The sequence below is a fragment of the Panthera uncia genome, chromosome A2, assembly GCF_023721935.1.
Source record: "Panthera uncia isolate 11264 chromosome A2, Puncia_PCG_1.0, whole genome shotgun sequence".
In the NCBI taxonomy this organism is placed as follows: Eukaryota; Metazoa; Chordata; class Mammalia; order Carnivora; family Felidae; genus Panthera; species Panthera uncia.
Window position 1 is genome coordinate 102,846,498 of NC_064816.1, and position 24,519 is coordinate 102,871,016.

Genomic DNA, 24,519 nt, shown 5'->3' on the forward strand with positions numbered 1-24,519 from the left:
CTCTGATTGTGTTGTTTGGCCTATTGTCTATGTAAGGTGAGAATTTTAATTATAATTAATGGGTAATGCACTCTCTTCCAGAGTTTAAGTCATCAGAAAATTAATCATAAGAACCATAAATTTACTCCACAAAGCTAATTAATTATACATTAACCCATTTCTCTCAAGCATCTTTTTCTGACTCTTTGGTGGGAAATAGTATATTAGGCACATAGTTTAAAACATCTATTTGGTTATTGGTGTGGTTATGAATTTTCTTCTAGATCCACATGCAAAAAGGAGTAAGGCTTGTCATATTATCACACTTCACTGCCAACTAACTTATTTCTGTTTTCACTTATTTCTGGAATTAAAAACAAAATGGAACAAAATAAAAATCACTTTCTATTTTTTTTTAGCACAAGAAAACTTTATATATCTGATATTTTAAATTCCACTCAGAAGCATTAAGATGTTGAAGAAAAACTATTTAGGTACAGCAAGGTTATCACAGACAACTATTTAATAAAATCGTCCAATTAAAAGTTTCTTTTCAAGTCATAGTTCAAAGATCATTGATGCACTGATTCTATAAGGGAAAAATATAGCAATCTACAGTGATGATCATCATAGCATTACTGATTAGTGCTTACCAATAATTTGAATCACACGCAGAATCACATTTCCCATGATATTTCCTTTTATGTTTCACATATTTGTCTCACAGGTTAGTAAATGGAATTGGGGGAGGGGTGGATGAAAGACATAAAAATCTATGGGAACACGTGCAACAAAAATATGCAGGATCACTTCATGTACACTTCTGCCTTCTTCATGCAAAGATGCCTATAAAAACGGAGACAAATTTTCTAATAGCTGAATATTACATTAGCTCGGTAACAAAAACTGTTAACCAATTCCATGATTTTGCATGAGCAAGAGAACTGAAATGGTTGAAAGGTTTCCAGCATAAGTTTCCATGGCCCAATTATGCTAATTAGATCTCTAAGAATAAAATGAAACAGGTTTATTCCTTGCTTCGGTTTCTTGTTCTTTTGACGAGAGAGCAGAACAGCCCAGTTTTTGGAGGAGGACCCATCAGCATTGGGGCTTGGTTCTTGTGTGTAATTTTTATCTAGGAAAAGAAAGAGAAAGAGAGTAATTTCCAGACAGAGTACCATTTTCAGAGAATCTCTGTTAAGGTTAATAATATTCCACGAGTTACCAGAACACCACAAGTGTAAAATGTAGTTTCAGGGTGTTTGTTATTTCAAAAATAATTTTAAGGGAGATACAAATTTGCCTTTAAACCAAATTCCAGTGCTCGATTTCAATGAAAACATAAAAATTAACCAAAATCACATTTTAAATATCATTACCTCCACCCTCACTTGTAGTAACACCCCCAAAACTCTTTGTTTCAGTGACATGATTATCCAGTATAATTCAATGAACATTTAAAGCAGGAAAGGATGTACCATGACAGCATTCACAAGTCCAGTTACAGCCCAACATCAAGATACACAGGGTATCAAGGCAAGCCTTATTTATCTTGCTAATCAGATTGTTTCTCTCTTTCAACACGAACTGCAAGGTTTAATTTCAAAACAATCATTAGGAATGAAAGTCAAAAGTTAACGTGCGTAAAAGGTCAGAAATGATGAACTAGCTTTCTAATTTGTTAATTAATTGGTAATAGAATGGAATCAAATATTGAAAAGCCTGCTTCAAACACTTTGAGAGACAGTTCTAAAGCTACTCGTTTTGATTTCTTTGATGTAAAACTACGAATCACCTTAAATGAGACAACCTTAAAGTAGATTATGTCTGCAATTTTCTCTAATTCAAGTCTAAATTAGAGAAGACATTTTATGAATATATGCTATGCTCAAAGCTAATTGAAAGCAATTATCAAAGTGGCATTTTGTCTGTGACTTTAAGATACATTGTAAGATAATAAATGATTCTCATTATGTAATAAAAAGGTCACATCTTGCCTTTGGGCTAGTGACGCTAAGAGTTTTTCAAAAGCAATCGGAGACATTTTCTTTAGAGAACTGTGACTAATACAAGAACCATCGCTTATTAAATATCAGTTGTCACCTGCACAGCACCCGCATCAGAGATGAGTATTTCTTTCAAAAAGAAACACCACCTCATTAAAAGCTCCAAAAATATATCTCTTAAAGTGCATCCCTGACATTTTCAAGTTAAAATGAATATCCTTCACTTGTCATTCACTAATAGCAATAAAACAAAACAAAAAAAAAATACGTCACATGGACAGGATCATTAAAATCAGCACTGGGGCTTTTGGGAAATGGAGATTCACTTCACAGTCTAGAAAGACAGAAGTATGCCAAAAACCTGGAAAAATGAACAACTTTATTTGAGTCTGTAGGAATCAGGTTATTCTGGGAAGATTCAGTGTTCTTCCCTTTACTGTAAAAATAAATTGCACCTGTAAAAGGCCAGTAGGTTAAGTCAGCCCCAAACTTTCTGGATATATGATTTTATTTTATTTTTGTTATCTTATGAACTATGGAATTGACAGCAATATGCTTGTGATCCCAGACTGCACACATCTATGTAGACTGAAAAAGATCTCTCCCAGGTTGTCTCTCTTAATAATTGTTTTAGATTATGACATTGATTTTTAAATCCCCCTGAACCGTACCTTTATACAGTATCTAATGCAACATCATTCCTTCATTTATTCATTTTGTAAACTTTGTTTTACCCCTACTATGCTTCAGATACTATACCAGGAACTTTTAATGAACAATGCACAATCTCTACTCCAAGAAATTCTAGTCAAGTAGGAAAAAGAAATTTAACAAGCAGGATATTGGCCACTCTGATTTTTAAAATTATCTAAAACCCATTGTTTTGGTTGTTTGATCATTCCTATGGTCTAAGTACACATTTCTTTCTTTAATCTAACATTATTTCCATAAAAAATAAATCTATATATTAATTGTCTATTGTTTATGGAAATGAAAAACAACTGGCTATGTTTTCCTTTGAGGGGAGATAACGTGAATGAAACTAGCATTCATAAAATGTCTATTATGTATCTAAGCTCTTTACATAGGTTATCTCATTGGATAATTAAATGTCTTTGTATATTTGAACAGAAGCAAAAAGTACTCTATTAAGGATGAGAATGATTCCAGTCCAGGTGAGTTCTGTGTGTAGTCACAGAAAGTCTAACTGTAGTCTCCAGAAAGCTGTAGAGACTTAAGAGTTAGTTTAAGTTCAGATTGCCCATGTCAGAGAACCTGGTTAAGAGGGCCTCTGCAGGGCACCTGGGCAGCTGGCTCAGTCAGTTCAACATCCAACTTTTGATCTCAGCTCGGGTCCTAATCTTAGATTGCAAGTTAAGGCCCTATGTTGGGCTCGATGCTGGATGTGAAGTCTACTTGAAAAAAAAAAAAGTAAATAAAATAAACGACCTCTGTGGGACTGAAAGAATGACTCACATGCCTGTTTTGTATACATTCCACACTCTTGTGTTATTATTTTTATTTTTTTGAGAACCTGATACCTAGTAGGAAAACAACAATAAGGAGCAGATCTTATCTCTAAAGACATTAGAATATATTAAGTTTCAGCAATCTGAAGACATGAGCCATATATTCGGCAATCTTTGACTGCTTCCATCTTTCAACAACCAGGCAGTTACTTCTTAGCTGTTTCTTAACATGTCAAATATTTATCAAGCACCAGCTATAAGCAAGGCAATCTGCAACTTGATTTTGATTCGTTTGGAAGAGAATCTGAAATTTAAAATTGTGGGCACTCATAAGCAGTGGTGATGGGGCTTCTAGAAGCTGGGATGGCTGCATGAAGGTAGAAGAACACTGCTTTAAAAATGCAAGATAGGGGCGCCTGGGTGGCTTGGTTGGTTAAGTGTCCGACTTTGGCTCAGGTCATGATCTCACGGTCTGTGAGTTCGAGCCCCAGTCGGGCTCTGAGCTGACAGCTCAGAGCCTGGAGCCTGTTTCAGATTCTGTGTCTCCCTCTTTCTCTGCTCCTCCCCTGTTCATGCTCTGTCTCTCTCTGTCTCAAAAATAAATAAACGTTGAAAAAAATTTTTAAAAATGCAAGATAAATATTGTCAGTAATAGAAGAGCACCCTCCTATATAAACTCTTCACTTCTACATATTACCTATTCCTTTGCAAAGCAACGGTGCCACAAGAGAGGACCTTCTACTGTTCTACTGTTCTGTGACTCTTTCTACTTCTATCTTCCTATAACGTATTAAGATTGGGGACGTCTAAAAAGATAAACATGAGAAAATTTGATTGCAGTTTCAGTTTTAGAAATATTCAACACAAAATAAAGATGCACACATTGAAACCAGATCTAGGATTACAAGGCAGTTTTGTTTCTACTGTATTATCAGTGTTGCATAGTGTGAGAGTTTCACTTCATAATTACAATATTGAGTGATAACAAGATTAAGAAATAGTAAGATTTGGCTCTTACTGTGTGCTGAGCATTATGCTAATAGTTTTACACAAGTTATTCAGATGCTACCTGTTTCATCCATCTCTTTGAGTTGCCCTAAACAAAAGTCTATTCCCATAAAAAGTATTATTGTTGAAGAGTATAGAAGTGAAGTATCATTTCATTAAAATGATAGAATAGAATAGTGGGCTTATATATCATAGTAGTAAATGGTGTCTATGCCTACTAGACATTTATGTTCTCCATAAAGGACCTTCTGTAGCCCAACTAAAATTGAGGGAACAGAGCAAAGTTTTCCTGACTCATTCTCCAGGCAAGTTTAGAGTGACTCACTGGTATTTTCTTTTCTAGTTCACTGTTTTCTATCACTGACTATTCTTGATACCCTTTATTATAAAGAGTAATGTTTCTTTTCCTCAGGTTATATGAACACTTTGTTCAACACTCAGTCCCTGGAGGCCCTGGCGACTCACCTAAGTGCTCATCAAGCTTTCTCACAAAAAAGCATCCAGGTTGGCAGTGTTGGAAGATCCTGAACTTACCTTCTCCCATAGAGATACTAGATTTGCTACCACATGAGGATCATTTCCCTCTGAAATATATCTGAGAATGAGATAAACTGCTCTCCACAATAGAGGATAAAAGAACCACATTGAGACTGGTAGGAAAAGCCCCACCCCTGGCACAGCAACACACAGAAGGGAGGGGTGTCACCAGACAAGCGTTTCTCCTGGAGAAGCGGGAGGCAGGGATTGGTTCCCCACATTGGGTACTCTAGCTCCTGGGATCTGAACCAAAGAGATGAATCCCAGAATGTATGGCTTGGAAAACCAACGGGGTTGACATTTATAGTTCCCAAAGTTAAAGGAAACTGAGATTCCCCTCTTAAAGGGCTGGCATGCTGTCTTCCTTGCCTTGGGACCCAGCAAAACAACAGCACTAAAAAGCACCTACACTATATGTGAGAAAGATTCATTTGCTGATCTAGGGGCATTGGCTGGAGGGGCAGGGGATAGCTGAAATGCTCTCTGGAGACAGAGGCACTGGAAAATAGATGTCACTGTTGCACTTTCCCCATAGCCTACTAGCACAGGTGGATGACCTTGGATATGGCACCCTCTTGCTGCCTTGCTGAGATGGACAGGGGCAATCGGTTGCAGTAGTTGCTGACACGGGAGGGCATTGGTGGTTACAGTGCTCCCCTTCTCTCTGACTAGGGCGGGCAAGCACAAGTGGTCATGGAGTCCTCGTGCTCACTAGCTAAAGTCTGGGAGAAGGGGGGACTGCAACACTTCCCAGCCCTCGGGCTGGGGCTGGTGAGTATGAGTGATCCCAGCATTCTCCCATTCCAGTGCATGCACAGACATGGCACTCTCCAGCTGCCTTGCCGAAAACAGTGGGCACACACAATCCACACATTTGGACACCCCTTGCACACTTGGCCCTAGTGGCCAGGAGGCCTAGCATTCCAGAGCTCCACAGCACTGTGACAATTGGAAAGACAGTTCTTGGCAGTCCACCACCCCCAGGGCACTGCACAGACAGCAGACTGAAACACAACCCTAGTCTTCCTGTGACAAACGCCTACATCTAGAGGCTAAGAAGTACTCCCAGGAAATATAAGTGGGAAGACACCATCCTTGAGCACCACCGTGGCCTTGCTACAGCTCCACAAAACTTCCCAGAAAGGAGCTTGTAATCTGAAAACCCCAGTTATGCAACTGTCACCCAGGGGACACCTCCAGATCTCCTGGTCTACAGACCAGCAAGGATTACATATGGGGCCCCGCTGACTTTAAACATTTGCATCCTTTAAAAGCTGTTTCCTGAAAGTAGATGCTAAATGAGATTCCTCCTCTTGGACTGCTGACAGGTCTTGGCACACACTCAACAATTGAGACATACCAAGAATAAATTTTGTGGTTTAGAAAATCACAAAGGTTCAAGAGACAACCAAAATCTAGGGCAAGGTTAAATAAGAAGGATCATCACCTACACAAGGCCACTCCTTCAAGATGGGGAGAGGTAGTTGTTTTCACTTAAAATATAGAAACAAACACAGAGTCGAACAAAATGAGAAAACAGAGAAATATGTTTAAGATGAAAGAACAAGACAAAACCCCAGGAAAAAAAAATACCTTAATATTGCAAAGATAAGTAATTTACTTGATAAAGAATTCAATGGTGATCACAAAGATTCCGATGGAACTTGAAAGAAGAAAGGATGACCATACAAAAACTTCAACAAACAGACAAATAAAATGCATGGAAAAAAATAACAAACGGAAGTTACAGAGTTGAAGAATACAGTAACTGAACTGAAAAATACGTTAAGGGGTTCAACAGCAACTGAGTGAAGCAGAAGAAAGTTAGCAAGTAAGAAGATAAAGCAATGGAACTCAACTTGGAACAACAGAAAGAAAAAAGAATTTTAAAAAGTGAAGGTAGCTTAAGGGACCTATGGAACCACATCAAGTGATAATATTTGCATTTATAGCAATCCCAGGAGAAAGGGACAGAAAAGTTATTTAAAAAATAATGCCTGAAAACTTCCCTAAGTTAGAGAATGAAAAAGACATCAGGTCAAAGAAGAACAGAAAGTTCCAAATAAGATGTATCCCCAAAGAGCCAAGCTAAGACAAATTATAATTAAAATCTCAAAAGTTAAAGAGACAACCTTAAAAACAGCAAGGAAAGAAAAAAACAAAAACAAAAATCAACCTTGTTATACACAAAGGAAATCCCATAAAACCATCAAGAGATTTCTTAGCAGAAACTTTGCAAGCCAGAAGGAGGTGACATGACATATACAAAATGCTAAAAGGAGAAACCTTCCAACCAAGAATACTGTACTCAGCAAAGTTATCATTCATATTTTCAGGAGAGATAGAGTTTTCCAGAAAAGACAAAGCTAAAAGAGTTTATCACTATTAAACTGCCCTTACAAGAAATATTAGAGGGGCTTATTTAAGCTGAAAGAAAAGGATATTAGTTAATAACAGGAAAACAACAAAAGTAAAATTCTCACTGTAAAAAGTAAATATAAAGGTAGTAGATGATTCAGTTATAAAGCTACTAAGATTAAAAGACAAAAGTAGTAAAATTAACTAAAACTATAGTAGTTATGTAAAATAAAAAGATGCAAGAAGTGACATAAAAACATAAAATGTGGGGGGCAGGGTACAAATATAGAGTTTTTGAATGTGTTCGAATTTAAGTTGCTATCAACTTAAAAATAAACTGTTACATACATAGTATGGTATATATGTGAATCTCATGGTAACCATGAAACAAAGACTTACAGTAAACATAAAAGTAAATGAGAAAGGAATCTAAACATAACACCAAAGTCATCAAACCACAAGGAAAGAGAAAAAGAAAAGAGAGAAACAGAGAGTACCTACAAAAACAGCCAGAAATAATGAAGAAAATGGCAATACATACATACCAATCAATAATGACTCTAAATGTAAATTGACTAAATTCACCAATAAAAAGATACAGAGTGACTGGAGAGATTAAAAAACAAAACAAAACAAAATAAAAAACAAGACACACTTAAGTACTGCCTACAATAGACTCAATTCAGAAGTAAGGACACACACACTGTAAGTGAAGAAATGGAAAAATATCTTCCATAAAAACTGAAAAGAAAACCAGTGTAGCTCTACTCATATGAAACAAAACATACTTTAAAACAAAGACTGTAACAGACTGCATAAAGATATAAGGGTCAATCCAGAAAGGAGATACATAACATTTATAAATGTATATGCACACAAAATAGAAACACCTAAATATATAAAGCAAATATTAACAAACCTAAAGGGAGAAATTAATAGCAATACAATAATAGTAGGGGATTTTAATACCCTCACTCACATCAGTGAATAGATCATCCAGACAGAAAATGAATAAGGAGACTTTGGTCATAAAGGACACATTAGACCAGAATGGACTTAGTAGACATACAGAACGTTCCATCGAAAGGCCACAGAATACACATTCTTCTCAAGTGCACATAGAATATCCTCCAGCAAAAGTCACGTTAGGCCACAAACAAGTCTCAATAAATTCAAAAAGAGTGAAATCATGTCAAGCATCTTTTCAGATCACAATGGTATAGAACTAGGTATTGATTACAAGAAGAAAGCTGGAAAACACTACTTACACATGGAGATAAAACATGTTACTGACAAATATTGGGTCACAGTAGAAATCAAAGGAGAAATAAAAAAAAATACCTAAAGACAAATAAAAACAGAAATATGATATAACTAAATCTATGGGATGCAGCAAAAATGGTTCTAAGAGGGAAGTTCATAGCAATGCAGGCCTACATCAAAACATAAGAAAAATCTAAAATAAATGATATAATTTTACCCCTAAATGAATTAGAAAAAGAAGAAAAAATGATGCCTAAAGTTACTAGAAGGAAGGAAATAATAAAGATCAAACTGCAAATAAATGAAATAGGGACTAAAAAGGAAATAGAAAAATATAAATGAAATTAAGAGCTGCTTCTTTGGAAAGATAAACAAAATTCACCAACATTTAGCTAGACTCACCAAGAAAAAAATACAGAGGACTCAAACAAAATCAGAAATAAAAGAGGAGGGGCGCCTGGGTGGCTCAGTCAGTGAAGCGTCCGACTTCGGCTCAGGTCATGATCTCGTGGTTTGTGAGTTCGAGCCCTGCATTGGGCTCTGTGCTGACAGCTCAGAGTCTGGAGCCTGCTTCGGATTCTGGGTCTCCTTCTCTCTCTGCCCCTCCCCCACCTGTGCTCTGTCTCTCTCTATCAAAAATAAATAAATGTAAAAAAAAAATTGAAAAAATAAAACAGGAAAATTTACAACTGTTACCACAGAAATAGAAAGTATCATGAGACTACTTGGAACAATTATACACCAACATATTGGACAACCTAGAAGAAATAGATAAATTCCTAAAAACTTATAATCTTCCAAACTGAATCATGAAGAAATAGAAAATCTGAATAGTCCAGGTGGCTTCACTGGTGAATTCTACCAAATATTTAAAGATGATTTAATACCTATGTTTCTTAAACTCTTCCAAAAGCTGAATAGAAGGAATGCTTCCAAGTTTATTTTAAGAAGCTAAAATTAACTACCCTGATACCAAAACCAAAGAGAGACACCACACACACAAATTACTGATGAATACAGATGCACAAAATCCTTAATCAAATATTAGCAAACTAAATTCAATACTATATTGAAAAAGTCATACACTGTGATCAACTGGGATTTAGGGATGCAAGGATGGCTCAATATCTGCAAATGAATCAATATGATGCACTACATGAACAAAATGATTAACATGTAATTATTCCAATAGATACAGAAAGGCATCTGACAAAATTCAAAATTCAAGCTGAACCACAGCTTACATCATACTCAATAGTAAAAAGCTGAAAACTTTCCTCTAAGATCCAGAATAAGACAAGGATGCCCATTATCCCTGCTTTCATTCAACAAAGTATTAGAAGTCCTAGATGGTGCAATTAGGCAAGAAAAAGAAATAAAAGGCATCCAAGTTGGCAAGGAAGAGAAGTGAAAGTGTCGCTATTTGCAGATAACATGATACTACAGATAGAAAACCTTAAAGTTTTCAACAACAACAACAACAAAAAAACCTGTTACAACTGAAGAAATGAATTCAGTAGAGGTGCAGGATACAAAATTAATATACAAAATTTTGCAGTATTTCTAAACACTAATGATGAACTATCAAAAAAAAAAAAAGAAAATGATCTCATTTACAATAGTATCAAAAAGAATAAAATATCTAGGAACAAATTTAACCAATTAGGTGAAAGACTTGAACAGTAAAAACTAGAAGACACTAATGAAAGATATTGAAGAAAACACAATAAATGAAAAGATATTGCATGCTTATGAACTGGAAGAATTAATATTGTTAAAAATGTCCATATTACCTAAAGCAATCTACAGATTCACTGTGATTCCTATCAATATTCCATAGCATTTTTCACAGAAGCAGACAAAAAAACAATTGTTAAATTTGTATGGAACTACAAAAGATCACAAATAGTCAAAACAATCTTAAGAGATAAGAACAAACCACAGGTATGACGTTCCCTGATTTCAAATATTTACAAAGCGAAGGTACACCAAATGTTATGGTATTGGTAGAAAAACTGACACACAGGGTCAATGGAACAGAAAAGAGAGCACAGAAATAAATTCATACCTATATGACCATGAATTTACAGCAAAGGAGGCAAGAATACACAATGGGGAAGGGACAGTTTGTTCAATAAATGCTGTTGGGAAAACTGGACAGTCACATGCAAAATAATAAAACTAGACCACCATCTTATACCATATACAAAAACAAACTCAAAATGGATTAAGGACTTGAATGTAAAATCTGACCATGAAATGCCTAAGAAGAAAACATAGGCAGTAAACTCCTTGACATTAGTTTTAGCAATGCCTTTTTGGATCTGACTCCAAAAGCAAGGGAAAGAAAAGCAAACAAAACAAAACAAACCCCCTCCCCCAAAAAAACACCAAAATAAGCCAAATAAACCAAATAAACACATGTATGGCATCAAACTAAAAAGCTTCTGCAAGCAAAGGAAACTATTAGGAAACAAAACAAAAATGCAACCCACTGAATGGGAGAAGACATTTGCAAATCATATATCTGACAAGGAGCTAATATCCAAAATATATAAAGCACTTATAAAACTCAGTAATAGCAAGCAAACCAACAGTCTGATTAAAAAATGAGCAGAGGATGGGACACCTGGGTGGCGCAGGTTAAGGGTCTGAATTTGGCTCAGGTCAGGATCTCAGTATGTGGGTTTGAGCTCTGCATCAGGCTCTGTGCTGACAGCTCAGAGTGTGGAGCCCGCTTCAGATTCTCTGTCTCCCTTTCTCTCTGTCCCTCCCCCGTTCTCACTCCGCCTCTCTCTCTCTCTCTCAAAAATAAATAATAAACACTTTTAAAAAATGAGCAGAGGATGTGAGTAGACATTTTTCCAAAGACATACAGATGGTCAACAGGCTGATGAAACGATGCTCAATAATTATCAAGTAAATAGGAATCAAAACCACAATGAGAAAACACCTTACACCTGTCAGAATGACTATTATTAAAAGACAAAAAATAACAAATGTTGGTGAGGATGTGGAGAAAAGGAACCCTCATGTACTGTTGGTGATAGGAAAATCGATGCAGTCACTCTGAAAAACAGGATGGAGTTTCCTCAAAAAAATTAAAACTACAACTACCATATGATCCAGCAATTCCATTACTGGATATCTATCTGAGAAAAATAAAAACACTAAACTGAAAAGACATATGCGGCCCTATGTTCATTTATAATAGCCAAGATAGGGGAACAACTTAAGTGTCCATTGACAAATGGATGGATAAAAAATATGTGATATATATGTATATATGTGCATATATATGCATATACATATATATGCACATATATACATATATATACATATATATATATATATTATTATACACACACACAATGGGATACTGCTCAGGTTAAAGAAAAAATGAAATCTTGCCTTTTGTGACAAAATGGATGTAACTTGAGGGTGTTATGCTAAGTGAAATAAGTTAGAGAAAGACAAAGACCACATGATTGCACCTATATGTAGAATATAAAAAACCAAAACAAACAAAACAAAACAAAATCCAGGACTCATATATACAGAGAATAGATTGGTGGTTGTCAGATTGGAGAGTGCTTGGGTGGAGAGCAAAATTTGTGAAGGGGATTAAGAAGTACAAGACCTTCAGTTATAAAATAAATAATTCATAGAAATGTAATGTGCAGCATGGGGAACACAGTCAACAACACTGTATTAACTTTGTAAGGAGACAGACATAACTAGATATCATGGTGACCATTTTCCAGTATATACCAATGTCAAATCATTATGTTGTACACCTGAAACTAATATAATATATCTCAATTATACCTCAACACATAAAAAACAAAAACAGAGGTGAATTTATTCTCTCTTCAAGGAGTTCTCAGATCTGCTGAAATAAATGCATAACTTTTTCCATAATTTTTATATTATCTAATTTTATCCTCCAGCAACTCTTGGACATCTGTGTCAATATCCTTAGTTTTCAATATATGACAAAAGTTTGGGTTCTTTAAGTGGTGTTACACAGCTCATGCTGGTGAGTCCAAGAACTGGGTTTGGGAGATGACTCTCTAGCCTCCGAAGTATTCCTCCTTAATTCCTGCATCTGTGCCTTTGTGCCAGCTATTGGCCTGGAGAACCTTCCCTCTTTTTCCTGCTAATGAAACTTAGATTCCTGTCCTGCCCATCTCAAATCATGTATTATTGTGAAATTTCAAAGCACAGGGATAAAAATATTCCAAATGCCCTTTCAGAGGAAAAACAGGTGACTTACCAAAAAATACAAGTCAGCATGGCATCAGGTTTTTCAAAAACATTAGTGTTAGAAGAAAATGGAGCTACACCTCCAAACCCAAGAGAAAAAGTTAATTTTACTATAGAATTCTATACTTAATATATTGATTAAATATAAGGGTACAACAGAAACATTTTCAGTCATGAAATGATTGAGTTTACCTTTTATATGCCCTTTAAAACATAGGGTTTCTGTATGAGGGTATTCTGTAGCAAAACAAATGCATGGCCTAAGAAAGAGGTTCAAAACACACAGGATCACATTGCCAGCACCAGATGCTGGCAAGGATGTATATCAACAGGAACTCTCATACATTACAGGTGGGAAGTCAAAATGGTACAGCCACTTTGGAAGACAGTTTGGTAGTTTCTTGTAAAACTACACATACTCTTATCATAGAGCCCAGAGTTCACACTCCTTGATATCAATCAAATGATTTGAAAACATGTCTGCACAAAAACTTGCACATGGATGTTCATAGCAGCTTTATACATAATTGCCAAAACTTGGAAGCAACCAATATGTCCTTCAGTAGGTGAATGGATACATCAATTATAGTAGTTCCAGACAATGGAACAGTATTCAATGCTAAGAAAGAAATGAGCTGTCAAGACATGAAAAGACATAGAGGAACCTCAAATATATATTACTAAGTGAAAGAAGCCAATCTGGAAAGACTACATACTGTATGATTCCAACCTATTACATTCTGGAAAAGGCAAAACTACAGAGAAGTAGAAAAAAATAAGTGGTTACCAGGCATTATGGGGAAGAGGGATGAAAAGATGGAATACACAGAACTTTTAGGCAGTGAAAATATTCTGTATGATATAATATTGATAGACACTTGTTATTGCCCATGTGTCCAAACCCATAAACTGTGCAACAGTAAGAGGGAACCCTAATATAAACTATGGACTCTGGGTGATTTACCTGTCAGTATAGGTTCAGTGATTGTAACAATTGTAACATTTTGGTGAAGGAGGTTATGCACATGTGTAGGCAGAGGGTGAACTTAAAAGTCCTCTAAAAAATTAAGTCTATTAAAAACAATAACAACAACAACAACAAAAACAAACAAACAAATAAAAAACCCCAGGAGATTCAACTGAGACATAGTATGACAGATTTGCAAACAAACAAACAACCTAGAAAGAAACACCTAGAGAAGGGCTTGTGCCATATAAAGAAAAAGAGTGGGCTCAACAATAGCCAAATTATGCAAAGAGCCTAAATGTCCATCAACTGATGAATGGATAAAGAAATTGTGGTTTATATACACAATGGAATAGTACGTGGCAATGAGAAAGAATGAAATATGGCCTTTTGTAGCAATGTGGATGGAACTGGAGAGTGTGATGCTAAGTGAAATAAGCCACACAGAGAAAGACAGATACCATATGGTTTCACTCTTATGTGGATCCTGAGAAACTTAACAGAAACCCATGGGGGAGGGGAAGGAAAAAAAAAAAAAAGAGGTTAGAGTGGGAGAGAGCCAAAGCATAAGAGACTGTTAAAAACTGAGAACAAACTGAGGGTTGATGGGGGGTGGGAGGGAGGGGAGGGTGGGTGATGGGTATTGAGGAGGGCACCTTTTGGGATGAGAACTGGGTGTTGCATGGAAACCAATTTGACAATAAATTTCATATATTAAAAAAATAAATTAATTAATTAAAAAAAGGAAAAAAAGAAAAAAAAGAAAAAGAGTGGGGATAATAGATCAATTGATATCTATTTTAAAAAAGGAGAAATATTATAATTGAGATTTTCAAAGAGAGAAAAAAAGAGATTCTAAAACATTTGTAGGAAAGAAAATATAATTGTATCAGTACTTGGTTCTGCAATTGACAACATTTTCATAATATCAATGATTATATATTTGTTTTGGTTTAAATAAAATCATTTTTTTTTCCCTCAAGCAGAAGAGCCTAACAGTTCAAAATCAAACTGCCTGAAATAGTGTCTGTTTCATTGGTTTCTTGTTAGGAGTAAATGAATCAATGCACACAAAAAACTTAGAATGTTACCTGGTACATAAAAATCACTCAGTACATATTCACTACTAGTAAGAGAGTTAAATGGAGTGATGTAAGAGTGTTAAAAACCACTTTTCTATGCATAAAGTAAATAGAATACACCTAAAACTAATAGGTGAAATAAAGAGCAAAGCATTTTTTTTATAGATGTAGAGTAAATGATAAGAAAAAAATCCCAAATAATTCAAAGAACAGACCTGGTGACATACAAATGATAGGACAGAGGCTTCCTGTTTTCTTGCAAGTCTATACATTCTGCTTTCTTCAATGTGCATATATTATTTTGGTATGAACATTTACAAAATTAACAATAACAAAAATCCCTAGTGTTCTGGTTTTCAAATGTGGTCTACAAACTAGGAGAACTGACATCATTGTTAGAAACGCAGACTCCTCAGTCCCAGACCAGACTTTCTTTTTTATTAAATTAAAAAAAAAATTAGCATTATTTTTTTGAGAGAGAGAGAGAGAAAGATGGAGCATTAGTGGGGGAGGGTGACACAGATTCTGAAACTGGCTCCAGGGTCTGAGTTGTCACCACAGAGCCCACTGGGGGGCTTGAACTCACAAGCTATGAGATCACAACCTGAGCTGCCATCAGATGCTTAACGGGCTGAGCCATCCAGGTGCCCCTAGGAATTTCTGAATCAGGTTCTACTTTTAACAAGATTCCCCCATGTGATTCTTATGCACAGTTAACTTTGAGAAGTCCTATCTATTTACTGTTGTCACGTCACTTCTCTTCTGACCGGTAAGACCAAGAAGAATCTGTTGACTGACTGGTGGACTGGCCTTTACCTTCTTATACTAACCCCCAAAACCTATGGCTAAGAAATAACCTAACTTATCCAACTTTAATTAGCTCTATTGTTAATTTACTAGGTACAAGCTTACTTCAGCTTAATGCTTGGACTTCCAAGTTGAATAGACATTTTTTTTAAACATAATTAAGGTGCTTATATTCTATTGATGATAGCATATGCAGTGGCAGAATGTGATATGCATTGTGCTATGGAGATATTCTCAGGGTGCAAAGGGGACACAAAACAATGCCATTTAGATCATGGCAAGTCTTAACAATATCACTCTGGAAGCATAGATTAGAGGCTGGATGCCATACCAGGGGCAGGGAGATGAAATGGGAGGTTAATATAATAATGTGGAAAAGAAATGAAATGGCTTTTAATTGTGGCAGTAGCAATGGGAATGGAGCAGGGGGCAAACTCAAGAGGTATCAAGGAGCCACAACCTATAGGACATGGATGAACATGTGGAGTACTGGAAAAGGGTAAGGTTTTAGTATGACTCCTGTGCTTTTCGCTTTGTTTGCTACATGTATGGTGATGCTTTTTAATAGGAAGAGTTGCATGTTTGGCAACGGTGGGAACTAAGAAGTTGGCGAACTCTGTGTTGAATGTGACATTCCTAAGGTGAGGTTCAGTGTCTTTTGGATGTGTAGGTCTGATGTTCAGAAGGGAGAACAGCTCTTGAGACAGATTTGGGTGTCATGAACCTATAATAATGTCATTCATCAAGAATAGATTACTGAAGGATGTGTGGCAAATACAAATATCAGATATTAGACCATGGAACTGTGGAATGCTGACATTTAAAGGTGAAGCAGGAGAATGATATCCTATGAAGGAATATGAGTACTAATAGCCTGAGGGGTGACAGGAAAAGTACAACGAAGCACCGTGATATAAACATTCCCACCAGTCAATCTTCAATGTGGCCGATTCCTCGGCAAGGCCTTCCAATTAATCATATCTATCTAGGCTAGTCATGGCCCAGATTATCACAATGGTTTCCATATAAGTGATGTAAACTCCTAAATTGTTATACTAATTCTAAATCTAAAAATAATTATATTTTAGAGTTTTATACGGTAGGATGTTTAAGTAGTTGCTTATGTAACTTGAGGGTTGGCAAGTATTTCCTGTAAAGCAGCTTTTGCTAGATGGTAAATATTTCAGGTTTTGTGGGCTGTGGGGTCTCTGTAACTACTCATCTCTGCCATTGTCACACTTAAATATCCATTGACCACATGTGAAAAAAACAGCTGTGATTGTGCTCCACGAAAACCTTATGTCTGAAAACTAAAATTGGAATTTTATATAATAATTTTAATATTATTAAATATTATTCTTCTTTTGATTTTTACAACTATTTAAAAAAGTAAAAAAAAAATTAACTCTTTCACTCTACAAAAATAGGCAGTTGTCCAGATTTGGCCTAAAGGCCATAACTTGCTGACCCCTGATGTAATTACAGTCAAATATAATTACATCTAGAATTATGAGGCACAAAGTGAAAGAGATTTTAATGTAAAATTATGATTTAATGGGTCCATGCCTAGAAGATGGATAAAAATGGACATAATTTCATAGGGCATGTCTTTGATATTCTGAGTGCCACCACTCAGAAATCATTCTATAAGTTCTGAATTAGAATACATATGAACTTTCCCAATTTTTGTAAAGTATCAACGATAATGTTTAGATCAAATGTACAATCTCTTTAGTGCTTTCTACTAGGGTGGTCTTAATAATATTGTGGTTCTTAGAAAACACCTCAGCAGGTAGTATTTTCCTTTTAAAAATTTCTCCCTGTATCTAGTCAAAATGTTCTTTTCCTGCCTCTTTTCTTTAAGAGTTTATTATCACTGGATTTATTTAGCTACCTTGGAAATGAATGGAGTTCTCAGAGCAAAATAAATGCTATAAAATATCTCTGGGGAGAGCCTCATTTAGCAATTATCTGGAACATTAAAAGTTACCTAGCTTGGTTCTGGAATAAGATGGTGTCTTTCCAATAATGGAAACCATTTTGAATTCATGCATGTAGCTGAGACATATGACAGCAGGAATAAAGAGCATGCTAAATTTTTCAGATCCATAACTGCCAAAAAGCAAAGCAATGGAAACATAACAATTTTCTAAAATCCCTGTGCCAGCTTCTTTATGATTCCAGTCATTATTTTCTGGGATGGTAGTAATTTCCAAGGTTAATGTTAAAGTCTTTGATCTAATATCAAATTCAGATAAATTATTGTGAAAATTTACAATAAAAAGTTCAAAAAATGGGTTTAGGAGGTTTACCCACTGATGAAATTCACAGAAATTTTAAATATACATGGTAATGAGGAAAGAGAAACTTTTTCTTGAAAGTGACAGGCTCTGGCTACACTGGAAAGGAAATACTTATATGTGGATTTGAAATCTCTTTTAAGATATAAATTTGGCTCTCCTTTCCAAAATATTTTATGGTTATAAGTTGGTTGCCAGGGAAGGTCAACAACATTTTAAAAAACCTTTTTATAATATTTCCATGTCTCTATAGAGAAATTATACCCACAACATTAACCTACTAACTGGTTTTCTTTCCCCAGGGCCTCTCAAATCTTTGGTCATATGGAAAAAACGAAAAACAAAACAAAACAAAACAAAACAAATAAAAAATATATAAAAGTAAAAACAGAACAACACAAAAAATTCCCCTCTTTTACTACAACCAGGAATATTCATTATATTCACAACTTGTAACTATACTTTTCTTAATGAATAATATTTTGTATGTCCTTTCTTATGTGGTCTTTTTACATAGCTTAGGAGTTAAAATCATGGACTTGGGAAAAGAGGCAAGAGTTTGAGTGCCAACTTAACCACTGGCAAAAGGATATCACATTTTGAGCCTCAGTCTCTACTTTCTAAAGGAGAATAACAGTGCATCTACTTTCTAACAGCACTACAAGTACCAAATGAGGCTATGCATGTCATATTATGTGCTTAATAAACATTACCTATTATTTTAGTTTAGCCCAGTAGAAATCACATTTTGTTCTTCTCTATCCCCTCTTCTATCTGGAACAATGCTTTTGGGATTCCTTAGGTGACATTATGAGATGGCATATTACAGACATTTGCCTTCTCTCTGAAGAGACCAGAAGCACCTGATAGGATTCCAGCCACATTCCAGGCTCCACTTCCACCCAAAGAAAATACCAGAAAAAAATCCATGTGAGAAATTTACCAATCCACAGAAAGTTTTTTTTTAAACTAAGGGAGACCAATAATCTCATACTAACAATATGTGAGAACAAATTTTTTTAATGACCCAACTCCTAGACTCAGCTATATATATACCCTTTGCTACCGGGAGGATCAGGGAACTGATCTGAGAGAGTTTCTTATCGATGTTAAAGCATTGTATAGTAATCCAACAAACATTTTGACATTCATAAAAAATTGTTGCATGGTAAAATGATAGTTGACATTCCCAACAATGTGCCTAGGACATTGGTAAGAGACCATCATTTAGTTGAGTTAAACTGGAGTAGAGAGGAAGTAACCTGATTATTTTCCAGACTCTCCTATTATAACAAATTGTTCCATCATTTATTCAGTTGTTCAAGCCAGAAATCTGAATCATCTTTGGCATCTTTTCTTATCTGATTACTAATTTTATCCCTCAAATATTTTCTGTATCTCTTGACTTTTGTCTTTCCGCTTCCACCATTATAAAGCCTGAACAATTACAGAAGTCTCCCAACTGGTTATGGCCTTCCTTTCCAATCCATTTCCCATCCAGAATGATCTTATCACCATGCAAATTTGATCACATCACTCTCCTGCTTAAACTCTACTTATAGTTCCACTTGACTCTTAAGCTAAAGCTAATCATCCTTCCTTTGGGTGTCAAGGTCCTGCAGCTCTGATTCCCACTGAATCTCCTGCCTCGCCTCACACCTCCTTTCCTTCTGTTCCACATTCATCATGTCCTCTTTCAGACTCCTCCCACCTTCTGCAGTTCCCTCTGTAAAGGACACTCTTCCCTCCTTATATGTTTAGTTATGTTCCCCATCCTTTAGTTGTCAGGCCTATTTTGAGTTTCTTTGAAAGTCTTCTTAGACCTTCTTTAATGAGGTCAAATCCCTCTATTATACCCTCTCATAATGCCATAGTATCACAGCTCAAAGTACCATGAACCGTTCACTCAGAGACCTTGCATCATTACTAAAGTACTGTATTTGTGTGATTCTTTGAGTAATGTATACCCATACTGAATTCAGAAACCATGCGCTTGTTTGTTTTATTGTGTTTCCTCTCCATTGTAAAATTCTAAGGCAAAATATCAGTACCTTCATAGAGAAGGAATTAGGTAAACATTTGTTGAAGAAATGAAAAAAATACGTTACTGACATTCTTGACTTGACTTAAATAGTTGTATTCTTTCCTTAATTTTATTTTCTGATTTGAAAATCGTCTTTAATAGTATCTATTTAATGGGGCACCTGTGTGGCTCAGTGGGTTGAGCGTCTGACTTTGGCTCAGGTCATGATCTCACGGCTCATGAATTCAAACCCTGCATCGGGCTGTGTCCTGACAGCTCAGATCCTGGAGCCTACTTTGGATTCTGTGTCTCCCTCTCTCTCTGCCCCTCCCCTGCTCATACACACACACACACACACACACACACACACACACACACACACTGTCTCTCTCTCAAAATAAATGAAACATTAAAAAAAAGATAATAATATCTATCTAATTCTTCCCATGGAATTGTCATGTGTAGAAAACAATGTAATACATTAAAATTAAAAAAAAAAAATTCTGGATCAAAGACCTAAATGTGAGACAGGAAACAGTAAAAACTCTAGAGGAGAAAGCAGGCAACAACTTCTTTGACCTCAGCCACAGCAACTACTTGCTTGACACATCTCCAAAGACAAGGGAATTAAAAGCAAAATGGAACTATTGGGACCTCATCAAAACAAAAAGCTCCTGCACTACAAAGGAACCAATCAACAAAACCAAAAGGCAACCAATTGAATAGGAAAAGATATTTACAAATGATACATCAGATAAAGGGTTACTATCCAAAATCCATAAAGAACCTACCAAATTCAACACCTGAAAAACAAATAATCTGGTGAAGAAAGGGGCAGAGGACATGAATAGGCACTTTTCCAAAGAAGACATCCGGATGGCCAACAGACTCATGAAAAGATGTTCAATGTCACTCATCATAAGGGAAATACAAATCAAAACCACAATGAGATAATACCTCACACCGGTCAGAGTGACTGAAATGAACAAATCAGGAAACTACATATTCTGGCGAGGATGTGGAGAAATGGGAACCTTCTTGCACTATTGGTGGGAATGCAAACTGGTAAAGCCGCTCTGGAAAACGGTGTGGAGGTTCCTCAAAAAATTAAAAATAGAACTACCCTACTATCCAGCAACAGCACTATTAGGAATTTATCAAAGGATACAGGAGTGCTGATTCATAGGGGCACATGTACCCCAATGTTTATAGCAGCACTTTCAACAATAGCCAAATTATGGAAAGAGCCTAAATGCCCATCAACTGATGAATAGATAAAGAAGATGTGGTTTATATATACAATGGAATACTACTTGGCAATGAGAAAGAATAAAATCATGCCATTTGAAGCAACATGTATGGAACTGGAAAGTATTATGCTGAGTGAAATAAGTCAGAGAAGGACAGATATCATGTTTTCACTCATATGCAGATCTTGAGAAACTTAACAAAAGACCATGGTGGGGAGTGAAGGGGGGGAAATAATTATAGAGAGGGAGGGAGGCAAACCATAAGAGACTCTTAAATACAGAGAACAAACTGAGGGTTGATGGGGATGGGAGGGAGGGGAAAGTGGGTGATGGGCATTGAGGAGGGCACCTGTTGGGATGAGCACTGGGCGTTGTATGGAAACCAATTTGACAATAAATTTAATATTAAAAAAAAAAAGATAAAATGATCTTCAAAGTTTAAAAAAAATTTTTCCCAAATCTTCTTAAATGAAACATGTGCAACTCTGCTCTGAATATTCAAGAAAATAAAAACATATTATTATATTCTTCTTAGTGTATTTTTATTATGAGCTTTTTTAATTCAAATTTTTGTTTGAAATTAGAAAGCCATCCAGGGAATATCTCTATGAAACACTGGACCCAATTCTTTGTTAGTGGATAAGAAGCCTTACTACTCTTAAAACTTTCAACATTGCAGTATATTGCCTTCTGAGGTAAGACTTAGAATATTTTCTAATTTTAATACATAAAGTCAGAGGAAATGAATAGCTAGATAAGATAGGATCACAAGGCAAATGTGGGAGAAAAGTTAGGCCCTGTGATTCTATAGTTTGGATCTACCAGAAGGGTGACCTTTAAGTGTTCTGGTAGAAAAGAAATCAAATCTATGTATTAATTTGATGATGCCCATCAACTAGGAGACACTAATAACTACCCATTTTAAAGGAGTATCTTCATTTTGAACAGACATAAGTATAAATAAAATAACTATGGGTCCTCTTGAAACCTAATAACAACAGTCTAAGTGCATGTAGTTTGATCATTTTTAACATGTTTAACAATCCTGGATCACATCAGTAGAAATGCAAAAGGTATTACATACTTAGTAGATGTCTCATTTAAATTTTTGATCTTTTATGTTTTTGGACATTGTGTCCAATTTGGGTAGGAGTTATTATCAAAGAATATGAATATTAGAGACACTATCAACTGAAATGAAATAAACTTGTCTAAATTTAAACGGATAACTATATTAATTTTCAACATGAAGAATACGAATGATTTAGGTTTATTTCACAGTATTTAGGTTGAATGTGTTCAAGAGAAAAAGTACAAAAAAGGTAAGTCTAATTGTAAACATAAGGTTTGGGATAACTTTTAAAATATAATATAGTAAGAAAAAATTCTTTAAAATATTTTAGTGCAAAATGCAATCAAATCTAATCAGTTTGGCATTAATTAAGCTCTAATAATGTACTTCAGTATCTCTCCTAAGTAGTGTGATCCGTTTCCCCTTCATCCAGGTCGATTTGTGCACATTATGGTGTCATCATAATTTTAAAACATACTGAGAAAATGACAGAGCTGCAAAATTAAAATAAATGATTAATGGTATTTTTTTTTCATGTTTTGTACTAATAGGTATTACTGAGCCTTTAAATTAATAGAGCTGTCAAGCTCATGGGTGTTACAGATCCAGCAATGAACCAAAATGGAAATTATATATTCCACAGACACCTAAAGATGACACTTTGGAATATTTTAAAATTTAATTAGTAGGTGCAATTGTTTTGTTCCCTGTAACCACTGCAAATTAATTGGAAATTAGTCACAACCAATCCTTTTTTTTAACAATCTGAAATGAAGAGATTGGTGCTTTACACCTTAACATTCTTGTTTGGGGGCCAGAATGCACACATGCAGTAAATTGCATTGTCAATTACAAAAACAACAACTGTTGTGAAATTAGGAAAAATTATGCACAGGTAAACAAAATTAATTAATGCATAAGTAACAGGGGAACACAAAAAATAACGCCCAACTAAACATTAGCAAGCCAGTCTTTGGAAAAAAATAAAGGCTTAGAAATGCAAATTTATGCAAAAGAATTTACCATTGAAGTCTTAAGTAAAAGATACTTCTAGTTTATGTTTTATTTAACTGCATTTGGAGTCTTACTACCACTCACACCTTAAAAAATATATACCTACTAGAACAGCAGTCTGCTTACTCAAATATATTTCAAGATGGCAGAACAATGTTAGTTAATTTTCTAGTTTTCCAAGTATCCACATTTAGACTCATTAAATAAAAAATGGTGGCATTTCCTTCTTTAACCTTTATCCCTCTTCTCTATTTAAATATTAGGCAAAATACAATTTCCAGGCACATCAAGAAAATATGCATTATCTACATATACCTGTTAAGCATTTTCCTACTAATATTTTATGTGTTACTCTTTTTCTTCCATCACTAAAAATACACATGTCCCCTTGTCTGCTTTGCCCAGTCCTTTCTAAAGTAAGCCATTAGAGCAGATTAAGATTCCTTAAAAATAGTGTGTCTACAAAGTCAGCAAGTATTAAGTTACAATAGCTGCATAACTTTTAGTGAGAAAATATTTTATTAAATTTTCAAAACAAGAATAATTTCTAAAAAACACTGGTATATTAAATATTACTGAATGCTATTTAATCAGTTTAGGGGCATCTGGGTGGCTCAGTGGGTTAAGCATCCGACTCTGGATTTCGGCACGGGTCATGGTCTCTGGGTTTATTAGATTGAGCCCCGTGTTGGGCTCTGTGTTGGGCTCTGTGCAGTATGAAGCCTGCTTGGGATTCTCTCTCTCCCTTTCCCTCTGTCCCTTCCCTGCTCATGCTGTCTCTGTCTCTCAAAATAAATAAATAAACGTTAAAAAAAATAAAGTTAATCAATTTAATGCAAGAATCTTGGGAGAGTCAAGAGAGGTAAACTTGCAGATAACTTTCACAGCACTATTCCATTTGGATGAGTTTTAATATAATTTTCCCTTTAGATAATTATTAAAATATTAAATGTTATGATGAAATGATGTCCTTTTCCAATATTAGTTTATCTGTAAATGATTATGGGAAAACAAACAAAAAAGTTACAGCTACATCTTCTGTAACACTATGGCCAAATCTCAAAAAGATACTAAATTTTGTCACCCTAAAATAATGTTGGTTTAACTTTTTTTCCTGT

At 35.4% G+C, this 24,519-nt stretch overlaps 1 protein-coding gene across 1 annotated transcript in view; it reads right to left on the reverse strand.

Annotated features, from left to right (window-relative positions):
• Nucleotides 1-656: 656 nt before the first annotated feature.
• DGKB (diacylglycerol kinase beta) overlaps nt 657-24,519 on the reverse strand; it is a 718,768-nt gene continuing 694,905 nt past the window's right edge. Inside the window, exon 26 of the mRNA XM_049641565.1 lies at nt 657-1,114. Within this exon, the coding sequence (XP_049497522.1) occupies nt 1,007-1,114 (108 nt within the window). The 3' untranslated portion in view covers nt 657-1,006. The remainder of the gene's footprint in view (nt 1,115-24,519) is intronic.